Source organism: Engystomops pustulosus, chromosome 6 (genome assembly GCF_040894005.1).
Source record: "Engystomops pustulosus chromosome 6, aEngPut4.maternal, whole genome shotgun sequence".
In the NCBI taxonomy this organism is placed as follows: Eukaryota; Metazoa; Chordata; class Amphibia; order Anura; family Leptodactylidae; genus Engystomops; species Engystomops pustulosus.
This window is the reverse complement of record NC_092416.1, coordinates 169580255-169593861: the sequence shown is the minus strand read 5'-3', so window position 1 is coordinate 169593861 and position 13607 is coordinate 169580255. Positions and strand designations below refer to the sequence as shown.

The window sequence follows — 13607 nt, the reverse complement described above, 5'->3', positions numbered from 1 at the left end:
GAGATACGTATCCGACGTTCACGTGTGACGCCGAGAGAAAGAAAACGCTTTCACAGTGAAAAGATCAGAAACTTTCCCGACAAGTAGTCACTAATGTCTGGTGTAGGTTACAAATAATCTACTCACAGGGGGAAATATCAAGCCGGAAATACAGGACAGGAGGTGAGAGATAGATACAGATTTTGTGTCACTGGTTGTGTATTTCATATTTCTCATCGTCTGCTCAGCTCCTCCTGCTCTATAATATGCTGCCTGTAGATAGGACACTGGGGATCATTTACTAAGGGCCCGATTCGCATTTTCCCGACGTGTTACCCGAATATTTCCGATTTGCGGCGATTTTCCCTGTATTGCCCTGGGATTTTGGCGCACGCGATCGGATTGTGGCGCATCAGTGCCGGCATGCACGCGACGGAAATCGGGGGGCGTTTACCTTCACCTGGTATAGAATGGTGCATTCCGGCGGACCTCGGGGAACTTCAGCGCAGCAGCGACACCTGGTGGAGGTCGGAGGAACTACCTTAGTGAATCCCGGCCGGACCCAAATCCACCGCAGAGAAGGCGCCGCTGGATCGCGAATGGGCCGGGTAAGTAAATCTGCCCCACTGTGTACAATCTTCTCAGCTCTATAACATGCTCTATAACATGCTCTATAACATGCTGCCTGCAGATAGGACATTATGTAGCATCTGCTCAGCTCCTCCTGCTCTATAACATGCTTCCTGCAGATAGGACACTATGTACAATCTGCTCAGCTCCTCCTGCTCTATAACATGCTGCCTGCAGATAGGACACTTTGTACAATCTGCTCAGCTCCTCCTGCTCTATAACATGCTGCCTGCAGATAGGACACTATGTACAATCTGCTCAGCTCCTCCTGCTCTATAACATGCTGCCTGCAGATAGGACGCTATGTACAATCTGCCCAGCTCCTCCTGCTCTATAACATGCTGCCTGCAGATAGGACACTATGTACAATTTGCTTAGCTCCCCCTGCTCTATAACATGCTGCCTGCAGATAGGACACAATGTACAATCTGCTCAGCTCCTCCTGCTCTATAACATGCTGCCTGCAGATAGGACACTATGTACAATCTGCTCAGCTCCTCCTGCTCTATAACATGCTGCCTGCAGATAGGACACTATGTACAATCTGCTCAGCACAACTTTTTGGCAGGAGAGTTGCAAAAAACCAAAACTCCACTAAGATGATATTGTACCTTTTTGATGTCAAACAGTCATTTAAAACCTGTGACAAATGGCTCGTTAGTATTTAGGATAAATGGGGCAGGTTATAGGATGATGAATCCATCATGTATGGGTGTAGACGGCCGGAGCGCTTATTATCGTCATGGTGTAAGTGTATTCATTGATGTCATAGTAGAATGTGGATGAAGAATGTGGAGATCTCCAGGGGGAACCTCGGGGAAAGTGGACAATTACTGAGCTTCCTCCATAAAATAACCCTTCGTTTCCTGTCGCCAGAGATTATGGGGGTTATAAGAGCGTCACACTGAAATACTTCCCAAGGAGACTCACCCCGAATTAGTAAAAAAAACAAAAAATGTACAAAAAAACAGGACCAAAATGTATGTATGTAGGAAAATCTAAGGGCATCTCTGATGAAGCAGAAAATACATCTAAGAATTCTTATTTGGATGTGTTTTTGAAAATTGACAACTAATATGGCCGCCATACTAGGTAGGACAGCAGTTGTCAGATGCTGAAGGTCTTCATGGTCGGGACACTTCTCCTCCCCTAATACAGGCAGCCATACCAAGTATGACCCAGGGGAACATAAGGTCCTGCTTCTGGGAACTTCTGGAGACTGGTGACTCTATGAAGATAAAAGCTCGGATAATCTGATTATGAGTAACAGGGTGCGCTGCCCTCATGATGCTGCAGGAAAGAAGGATCGTCCATGTTGAAATTCAACATGCCTGATCCTTTATTTTTTGTGTGAGATAAAGCCTCGGCCAGGGGTGTCCAGTGGTATCCAAAGGAATTGTGGAACATAGCAGCTTTTTCCAGTCTTATGATTACTGATAACTTGTTTTCTGAGGTCTACTGAAGGTTGTGTCCCCCAGGATGGCTCACACTAACCAATTTCTCTTAAGAAGGCAGATTTGTAAGTAACCATGCAGAGCGTGCCTTAACTTAATAGAGAGCAAGGCAGCTTTGACACCCACAATTTTTTAATCTTTTTTCCTCAATTAATAAAAAAAATGGGAATTAGCTTATTATCTTATACAATTAATTTAAAGGAAATCTACAATCAAAATCCATCCTGATAAACCAGGGACACTAATGGACAGATCCGGGCACCGGGACTGTGGTAATCTTCTTATATTTGTTATCCATGGCCTTCTTTCTTCTAAAATCAACTTTTAAATTATGCTAGTGAGCCAGAAGGGCTCTGGGGGAGTTGCCAAAGCCCCTCTGTGTTGTAGCTTCACAACCTGTTACACTGTCCAGGAGCACTGTCCCCCTTTACAGCAGGCAAATGAAGGGGAAAGTGTCAAGGGGTAGGGGGAGGGGACATGTGCTCCTGCACAGTGTAACAGCCTGTGATGCTAGGAGTGGCACAGAGCATCTGGTAACAGCCAGACTCAAACAGTTGAGTTTGGAGGCAAGGAGGCCAAAAAGTGGAGAAAATTTCCTCATGTCACTGTGCCTGGATCTATGAGTAGTGATGAACGGACCCGATCAGGTTCGCTGAGTGCAGCCAAATTTTGAATAAAAGTTCAGTTCAGGTACCTGAACCCAATAGCCTTCTGGTAACACCCACAATCGGTGCCAGCACTGACCCTTTAAATGCCAGTGACACATTTGGCACATCCCGATTTAACACCAGCTATTGGTTCCGTCACTGATTGGGGACCTTAACCCTTGAAATGCTCCATAATTTAAATGTCACTGGTGGCATTTAGATGGTTACCATTGGTGCCAGCACCGATCACAGGTATTATCGGCCCAGGTAAGTCGCAAACCCGAAGTTATGGCTTATTGGGGGTTCAAGTCCACTCATCCATATTTATGAGTAAGTGTCGTGTATTTATGATGCTTGATTTCCTTTAAATAGAGGTTCACTTACTTTTTCACCCTACACCGTAAATATTTAGGTTTAGAAGATATGAACAGCACAACTTTTTTTGTGGTATTGGATGAGTTGGATTGTGTTTGCCGATAATTCCGAATTATATCCCAACCAGATCCCGTTTTATGAGTCATCCATGCTTAATGCCGGGTAATTCTAAGGGGTTCACTTACTTTTTCTCACATTGCTACTGCATGATATAACTCCACATAATATAACACAAACCATCCTGACCTTGACATAACTGGAGGCTCAAGCCAATCCATGAGTCAATAGTTTTACAATACGATGATGGGATCTCTCGGGTAGGTCACGGTCTACCATGACCGTCCAGCCTCCCGGGGATGTACAACGCAAATCCAAATATTTATCCAACTTTAACTTTTATTAAAATAATAAATCATATTTCCTTTTTTTTCCCGACAGGATAACGTTACAGTTTTGGCCTAAAGTCAGTCAAACGTACGAGGAGTTTTCCCGTAGAATTCCATATCGTGGGGAGGGGGGGGGGGCAATTACCAGTTTTCGGTTTCAAGGTGAGTTGACGTTACTCGGCTTAAGAAAATATTGCTTTAAATTTTCGGAGAATTCCATAATAATATTTACAAGTTTATGTAGAAAGAGACAAATGGCTTTGAAGGAAAGTTAATACTTCTATGAAAACAAACCACATTTTCCTGTTGCCTTTGAGGCTCCCTGACCACGTCTGGGTACTATCCAACGTCTTGCACTTCATAAGCTGTAAAGCACTTTCATCCAGTGTTTAAGACCCGGCCTTTTCATCCCTGATCCTTCAATTTGCTGGTGTACAATGAATGTGTAAAGTGTTTTGGTTTTGAGAACTGTCAAGGACTCAACTTGGAAAAATAGCTCTGGTTTAGTAAAAAAAAAGTAGAGGATATCCCAAAGCCTCCCTCTTATGGGACCAGAAATTTTATGGGAGGGTGAACACACACGTTGCGTAAAAAAAAAATTCCTTCTGATTTTCTTGCTGCCAAATTATAACAGGTGAAACAGGGTATTTTTGCATAAATTGTGCCCTTCGAGGAAGATTTGCATATCCAGGGGACATCAGGAGCACAATTTTTTTTTTTTGGGGGGGGGACTGTTCCTTTTGAGTGTAAACAGAAATCGGGCATGAAAGAGGTTGTCTTTTATGTGAGATTTCATATTAGAAGGGACATTTCCTCCCCTACCTGAGGGGATCCGATAGTTTAGTGGGGTAAAAGCTGGTGACAGGTTCTCTTTTAAGGGGTTGTCTAACATTGATGAAAACTTTACTGGTGTGCTGCGGGGGTTGTGCAGAAAAATAAACTTATACTTACCTCTCTCAGCGCTCCCGATGTTTGTTTACAGAGGCGCAGCACCTTCGCCCCCGACAATGCCTAATGCATGGCACGCCCACCCATCGACTCTCCCATCGCTGTGGCAGACGCTGGGACATAGGGTCGAGAGGGTTACCAGCCTGTCGGAATTTGTCGGAACAGGTGCTTGGCACCGATGGAGAATGTCACGGGACACCGGGAGCATAGAGAGAGGTATGTATAGGTTTATTTTTTTTCACATCCCCCCCAGCCAACTAGTAAAGTTTTTATTAATGTCGGACAACCCCTTTAAAGAGAACCTGTCACCAGCTTTTACTCCCCACTAAACTACCGGATCCCCTCAGGTAGGGGATGAAACGTCCTTTCTAATATTCCCTCTTTTATGTGAAATCTCACCAGTTTACCTATAAAAAAAAAAGTTTCCCCAAAGTCAGGCAAACATGTTGCCCTCATCACTTTCGAAAGGAGAAGTGTGGGCAGGGAATAGGCAGGGCCACCAGCACCCATTTGGGTTATTTTATTTTATGCCAAAATATTGGTGTAAAATGTTAGCAGAATCTACTCTTGACCTTTTTTGGTGGACCATGGTCAACTGAAGTCATGGACAATAATTTATGTTGAGATATGTTTCTTTATATGTATATATGTTCTTTATATACAGTGAAAACATTAAAAATAATTGTGCAGCTCAACTCTTGAAAGGAAATCTACCATCAAAATCCATCCTGATAAACCGGGGACATTACTCATAGATCCAGGCACCGTGACTGTGATAATCTTCTTATTTTTGTTATCCATGGCCTCCTTCCTTCTAAAAGTCAACTTTTAAAATTATGCTAATGAGACAGAAGCCCGTTGTGCTACAGCTTCACAGGCTGTTACACTGTACCTAAGCATGTCTCCTCTTCCCCTCTGCTTTCTCAGCACTTTCATCCTCCCCGAGCCTGATGTTATCTCAAACAGTGCGAGGGGGAAGTACTCCTGCACAGTGTAACAGCCAAGGTAACACCACCAGAGCTCTTCGGGCTCATTAGCATAATTGTAAAAGATGATTTTAATAGGAAGGAGGCCATGGATCACAAATATAAGAGGATTACCAAAGTCACGGCGCCTGGATGTATGAATAGGTGTCCCTGGTTTATCATGAAGGATTCTGAAGGTAGATTTCCTTTAAGAGGTTACAACGTGAACTCAAATGTTTTTGAATTCCACAACCATCGCTGCAGTTTTTTTCTCCAAGTTTTACAGAAAACTGATTTGAATATTTTATTTTCTCATGACTAAAAAATGACAACTCGAGTTATGGTAGACGCCGGTGGAAGATGTGTTTGGCTGTTACCTCACTGACACTTGGGAGGATACTTTTTAGATGAAAGGAAATCTAGTGAGTATAGTAAGACGAGTCACTTCAGACACCTCAGCAGCCAAGTCCAGGACGATTTATATTCTGGTTCTTACCTCGACAGCTGTAATGCTGATGAACAGCCCGGACCTGTTGGAGTAGACGCTCCAACGCTTCTATCTGTCCCTTGTGTCGGAGCTCTCGCCCGTCGTAGTCTCTCCAGTCTGTTAAGCAAACGCAGACAAAGTTGGTTACTGAGACGAGGTGTCAGTAATGGCAGAAAGATGCAAGAACCTGCTATGACATTAAAATATCAACACTTACATTCGCTCTCATCTCTCACAACTTCTGTAGCTTATAAATACAACCCGTTGCAGAGCAGAAAGTGTAATGTTATCCTCTTACGAGATTCAGCAGGTTCAGAGTTATCGTAATAACAGAATCCTACGCAGGGCCGCCATCAGGGGGGTTTACTGTGACTGTGTTCAAGGGGCCAGAGGAGGAGAAGGGGCCCCAAGTCACAGAAAACCTTCCTTACTTTGCAGGTGCAGGGAACTGTGTACACAGGCCAGATTACCATTGTGACAAATTATGCCAATGGCCCCAAAACTTCCTAGTGGCGGCCCTGATCCTACGCGACAACCACTTATGTATATCATTATATGTCATATAAAGAAGCCAAAAAATTTACCCCCATACAATGCTATATCCAACACAACCAACACATTTACTGCAAGTCCACTAGTTGGCTACTTATTATCTGCCATAAATTAGGGATCAAGTAAAGTTGAGACACAGTTCCCTTCCTGAAGCAGAATTTTTTTTTGACAATTGAAATTGCAAAGAATTCGAGCACATTGAAATTATTGAATTTTTTCATATAATAATAATTCCTTTATTTATATAGCGCACACAGATTACGCAGTGCTGCACAAAGCATGACAAATTGGTCCCTGTCCCCCAATGGGGCTCACAATCTAATCAACCTACCAGTATGTTTTTGGAGTGTGGGAAACCGGAGGACCTGGAGGAAACCCATGCAAACACGGAGAGAACATACAAACTCTTTGCACATGTTGACCCTGGGTGGGATTTGAACCCAGGACCCCAATGCTGCAAGGCAGAAGTGCTACTCATTCAGCCACCGTGCTGGAAACCCCCCTAGGGGTTGGGGATGGATAAAGAAGAACATTACTAACCACACTCTTAGCATGGGCTTCCTGCATTGCTCCGGCACATCAGGAGGTAAGTTCCGAGGTGGTTACGTGACCCACTTTACCCAATGAGAGGCCTCCTTGGACCAAGGGACAACAAAGACAGTGAAGTCCTTTGGATAGCGGAAGAGAGGTCTCGTGGCCAAGGAGGAGACTTATTGGAAGAAGAAGTAGGTCTAGTGACCAACCGTAACTTCCGGTTACAATTCTTCACAGTCCATCTGTGGCTCATAGTATTACAGTTTAATTTTTGATGAGATTGAATCCATCAAGGTCCATCAAGTTCAACCTATAATCCTATCGTTTTGATCAAGTAGAAGGCAAAAGACCTAGAAAGCTGATGCCGGTCTTCCCCTAGTGGGAAAAAAAAAATTCATACCTGTCAAATTAAATCTCTAGATTAATATTTGTGACCTCGTGGGTGGAGCATTAGCTGTTGTGGTTGACTCATCCTACCTCCCCTCTCTATAGAATTCTATGTAAAGCGAGCCTCTGTCCATCCTGCTAGCAAGACAGAATTCATAGAGGTATCAAAATGAAAAGCAAATTATGAAGAATGGAGGGTGGCTGATAAGTGTGTGGACAAGTAAGAATAAAATATATTATGAAGTTACTTATTTGGGCAAAGTTTGTTGAAAAGTAGAGATGAGCGGACCGATGGTCGGGTTTGGGTTCAGTGGCCTGAACCGGGAATCATAACTGAACAACCAATCCGGCAAATTGATGCTTTTGCAACTAGCCATGGCTATGATTGGCAAGGGGAGTGACCATTGGGTCCCTCATACTACTTATTTGCGCAAAGTTTGTTGAAAAGTTATGCGTAGAGATGAGTGGACCGATGGTCGTGTTCGGTGACCTCAACCGGGAATTGCATCTGAACAACCAATCCGGGAAATTGACGCTTTTGCAACTAGCCATGGCTATGATTGGCAAAGGGAGTGACCATTGGGTCCCTCATACTACTTATTTGCACAAAGTTTGTTGAAAAGTTATGAGTAGAGATGAACGGACCGTTGGTCGGGTTCGGTGGCCGCTCATCTCTAGTTAGGAGTTTTTTAAGTTGACTAAATGTGTAAGATCTATTGTGCGGCACAATTTACATAGTCATCGTATATCATTTTTTTCCACTTTAATTAAACACACAAGTTTGTAAGAGAAGTCCCGTTTCCTACGAGGGCAATCATCTATCTACAACCTGACATACTGCTCCGTAAACGTTAATACGTTATGATTAGACTACAAGCCCATCAATGTCTAATGTTATCATAAGAGATGACAAATCACAGCAAATTACAGAAAATGATAGAACCCCCAAATAATGACATCACTTCACAAGGGGCGCCAGACGTACGGGTCTAGGTGCCAAGTATGATTCCTGCTCGGCCTGGTTTCATCTCTCCTTTGTTTTGCTGTCATGGATTACAGATATGTTTTAGATTTGTAAGCTGGATGAATTTCTGTGGTATGCCATCATCATCTGCACAATTACCGATCACCAAAACCGGATCCCATGAATTAAAGGGCTTTAACAGGTCATATATCATCTCGTTAAACAGTTGTGTGATGGATGTAGTACAGGTCATATAGGAAGGGTATGAACTAGAACTATAGTCGTAAGTATCGACCATAAGAACTTAAAGGAACCCCCCACCTTTTAGATATTGATAACCTATCCATAGGAGGGATCAACAATATCGGAGTGCTCGGCCTCTGACATTCTTCTACGGTTTCCGGGACTGGTATGGAGATGATCAGTCTGGTCTAACCCCAGTAACGTGATATTGATGGTTGTCCCTTCCTTAGCTAAACCCTTTTTTTGTCTCCACCCATACTATTGAAATCTAAAAACTAAAATTTTCGTAGTTTAAATGTGAAATTTTAAAACACAAAATGATATATTTTATTAGATTTTTATAGATTTTGGTTGACAGATTTGCCCCTCAAAAATGAAAAAAAAAACCAATCATTGGAAAATGTTTAGTAGTCCAAAAAACTTTAAAAAGTTAAGATACAATTTCTCCAGACTGACCTCTCCGATGCTGGACTTGATACTCTCTGTCCTGCCAGTGCTGTAAGTCTAATTTATGTCGAGACGTATAGATTTGGAAGTCCACACCAACAATACACATATGGGCACATTTACTTACCTGTCGCGATCCCCGTGGTGCGTTGTCCGACGAGGATGCGGAGCTGTCGCAATTCACTAAGATCGTGCACCCGATATCCTGCATGTGTCGCTTCCCCACTGAGGTCCGCCAGAGTTCACCTTCTTCTTCCTGGTGTATGTAAGTGCATGTCTTGCGACACAATTTTGAATGTTAAATCCCGCGCTCAGTCCAAATCAATTGGGTTGTCCGACGGCATGCGCCAAAAACCCCAGTTAAATGTGGCGCTAAAAGGAAAAAGTCGGGAAACCCGCCGAAAGTGCGGTCCGCGGACCCTTAGTAAATGTGCCCCATAGGATCATAAATTTGACTAATGACGTTGCTCTCTCCATGTCCACAGTGTGGGAACAAAAAACTGTTTTCTTTTAATGCAGCAAATTGGTAAGATCAAAAAATATTTTTTATTTGCTATGTGCGCTCTGCCCCCATCTTGACAGAAAAAAAACAGAAACTAAGCAATTGTGGGAGAAGAGCCTTGGTGAGAGAGGTAAAGAAGAACCTGTGTCTGCGCTCCAGAGATGCAGGAGGGAGATAGGAGTCTATCACTGCAGCCTCCAGCAGACGGGGCTTTATGGCAGAGTCTGGAAGCTTCTCCTCGTGCAAGACATATGAAAGCCGCATACACAAAACACATGAAGGATCCCAGACTATGAGGAATAAGATTCTCTGCTCTGATGAGACGAAGATTAAACTTTTTGGTGTTAATTCTAAGCGGTGGAGAAAACCAGGCGCCGCTCATCACCTGCCGAATACAATCCCAGCAGTGACACATAGGGGGCAGCATCAGGCTATGGGGGGGGACAGGACCACTGGGTGTAATGGAAGGAAAGATGAATGCGGCCAAGTACAGAGATATCCTGGATGGGAACCTCTTCCAGATGCTCTGGACCTCAGACTGGACAGAACCTTCCAACAAGACAATGACCCTAAGCCACAGCTACAATAACACAGCAGAGGCTTCAGAACACTTTTTTGATCTTACCAATTGGATGCAATGAACTAGAGATTGAAAAATGTCATGGGGTCTGAATACTTTCTGTACCCGCCTTGTAAACTTGTACACGTACATGTAAACTTGTGAAAAATAAAGATTTTTTAAGCTTCTGCATAAATAGTTGACACATATTAATCTAATGTTTTGGTGTTTCTGAGCGGCCTACCTATCTAAACATCAAAAAATGTTCTTTGTGGGTATCCCAAGGGCTTATGGGTAACAAAAAGATCCTACAGAAGCCAAATAAGCTGACGACCCTCTGCCTCGCCTCTACTAATACTGTGTGAGGCCTTCAAACACTCTACCAGCACTTATTTTTAGCAATGAGCAAAGCAAAGGAATTTTAGCCCCTGGGGGTGATACCTGTCATTATGTCACTGATTTTACAATGTACTTCCAGTCAAATGAGAATTTGATAGACGGCGCTACTGAACCCTTCCCTACAAACACCTATCATGTCTCCAGTTCCTGCATAAGACGAGGCTACTCTGTATGCTAATCTGTATGTACTCATACTTCTACACCATTTTCCCTCTGATAGCTCTCCCTGCGAGCCAATCACTGAGGAGAACATTTATGTTACTTGTGTAGGATATTTCTCATACAAGATATACAAGGCATAATAGCCAAGGTTCCTCAAGGTTTGGTCCTGGGACCCCTGTTCTTCACCCTGTACACCTCTGGCCTCGGACATCTAATTCCAATACCATTCCTATGCAGACGACACACAGATCTATATTTCTGGTCCAGGTATCTCCTCTCTTCTAGACAGAATTCCAGAGCGTTCATCAGCCATATCCTCCTTCTTCTCTACCCATTTTCTAAAACGTAACATGGACAAAACAGAACTCATAATCTTACCTCCACCTCACACATCCCTCCCACCTGACCTAATCGTCACAATTCATGGCTCCGCACTCTCCCCAGTCCCTAAAGTCCGCTAACTTGGAGTCATCTTTGACTCTGCCTTATCTTTTAAATCTCACATCCAGGCCCTTACTACAACCTGCTGCCTTCATCTCGAGAGCATTTCTCACATCCGACCCTTCCTCAATCCAGAGGCTACAAAATGACCAGTCCCTGCCCTCATCATCTCCCGCTTGGACTACTGCAACACTCTACTCTAGAGTCTCCAGGTAACTCTCTAACGCAACTCCAATCCATCCTAACCTCTGCTGCCCGGATAACGCATCTGTCTTCTCCTCGCTTCTCCTCGCTCCTCTTCTCTGACAGTCTCTCCACTGGTTCCCCATTGCACAGCAAATTCAATTTAAAATACTAACCATAACCTACACACCCTATTATAACTAAGCCGTCCCCACCCTGTCTCCTCCATATATCTCTGACCTCTTCAGCCAATACCGTCCCACACGTAATCTCCACTCCTCACCGGACCTTCAGCTTCACTCCATTACCATCCGCTCTTCTCACAACCGCATCCAGGACTTCTCCCGTGCTTCCCCCAGACTCTGGAACTCTCTAACCAAATTTGTCAGACTGCCCCCCATTTTCCAAACATAACCGGAAAACCAACCTGTACAGGATCACCTACAATGCATACGTTCACACAATAACTGCACTGCTCCCTAACCTCGTGTCTCCATCTAACTCCCATCTACCTCCCAGATTGTGAGCCCTCGGGGCCACGGTCCTCCTCCCACTTGTCTCCTGATCACTGTAATTTTTTTTTGTACTTGAATTTGTTCTTGTCTTAATGTGAACCCCTTACCGATTGTACAGCCCCATAAATAAATAAGTAATAGTAATAGCTAAATCCAGAATAGTTGAGATAATGCACGTAGTGATGATACAAAAAGTAAAATAATGCACAACATAGTCCCACGTAGCATAAAAAAAGATACTCAGATACTCATAGTAGCTTCAACATTTGTCCTATATCGATACATACTCACAAATATACAGCACAAAGGGGACCCCTGTAGTGAGGAGCGACGGCCGCTTCACGTCTACCGCTCCATCCAGCTCATATGAGTCGGTAGACGTGAAGCGGCCGTCGCTCCTCACCACAGGGGTGCACCGCGTGTCCTCCCTCTCCTTTTTGCTGTATATTTGTGAGTATGTAACAATAAACGAAAAATGTTGAAGCTACCACCAGTATCGGGGTGAGTGCCTCTCTTCTCTTATCCTACTTGGCACTGTCTATGAATGCTGCACTGTCTGAATAGAGCACAACCCGGCTTTTTAAGAATCACCACCCTGGAGAGGACACCCTTGCCAGTGGTCACCTCTCTATGACTATGTTCCCATTCTGTAGGTAGTCATAAGCTTCTACCCCGTGTCTAACCCTTCTATCCACTGTGAGATCTTTGGATGTTTCTGACTATTAGGTCCTTTGCAGTAGGTTATGAGCGGGTGTCTACTTGGCGCCACTCTCATGATGTCATAGAGATCGCCGTAAGCTGCGCAGATAAGTGTAGACCTTGTGTGGGGCTAATCCTATACATACACTGATCTTAGGAAACACGTCAGCGCCATGTCAGGAGGAGATTGACTACACGGTCTTCTGTGTCACACATGGGAATCACAGGAGAATATCTTATTGTGTTCATGAAGACACTAATGACTAGTGACGAGGTATCAGTCATGTTCATTGTTTGGCAGGAGAAGCTTTACGTGTCCTGTGAACGTCTGCAGATATATCAGGTCTTCAGGCCATGGATTAGCTGCTGTCAGGCCATGTCACACATACAACTACATACCAGTCAGGGATTTTTTCTTCTTTGCTCTCTACCTTTTTTACATTTATGTATTTTTGAGGAAGCACCGTAACTTTTTCAGGCATTTCTCCACTGGCAACAACTCTAGGACATTTGCAGCCTTCGATGACGCTCTACAGATTCTGGAAGAGTTAGGATTTTTTTCTCTAGCCCCCAACCATTCCGGAATGATCGGCACTGGTAGTTTCTTCATCTATTATGCTGACAAGGCTTTCTACTGTCAACTGGGTGGTGCCATGGTATCTGCTCCAGCACAGGACCCCCCACCTGACAGTAGAGAGCCTAATCTGTATGTTGGTTGTTGAGCATGTTTCCATTACTGGTGAGACGCCGCTCATTCTCAGGACGTTTAGAAACATCATGGCTGGCCACTCTTTTCTCATCTCTTACACGAGCAATACGTTTCTGGTGAAGGTCGGATAGACCGAAACGTCAAGTGTAATTTTGGATTGCTATATGTTTTTCAATAAACTGGAATATTACCTTTCAACTCATTTTGGAGTGCTGGGTTATTGCTATCTGGTTGAAACTTATGGCACTGCTTGAAAGCATCAGAAAATATTCCAACAGTGACAGAATCAGTGGTGCAACACCAAGTATGGAGTCGGTGGAGAAGATGAGAAAGCCTTTTTGAGGATATCACTTTATGAAGAGGGATGTCTAAGGCAAGACTATTCCTCATGGCGAGTAATGAGTTTAGTGTGGTCTCTGGTGTCTCTTCTTAGACCCACC

General features: G+C 43.9%; 1 protein-coding gene across 3 annotated transcripts in view; it reads right to left on the bottom strand.

Annotated features, from left to right (window-relative positions):
* The window catches only part of ANKFN1 (ankyrin repeat and fibronectin type III domain containing 1), a 530260-nt gene that overhangs the window by 111444 nt on the left and 405209 nt on the right, over positions 1 to 13607 (bottom strand). For all 3 annotated transcript variants that reach the window (XM_072112310.1, XM_072112311.1, XM_072112312.1), the window contains one exon: positions 5881 to 5988. In XM_072112310.1, the coding sequence (XP_071968411.1) occupies positions 5881 to 5988 (108 nt within the window). The remainder of the gene's footprint in view (positions 1 to 5880; positions 5989 to 13607) is intronic.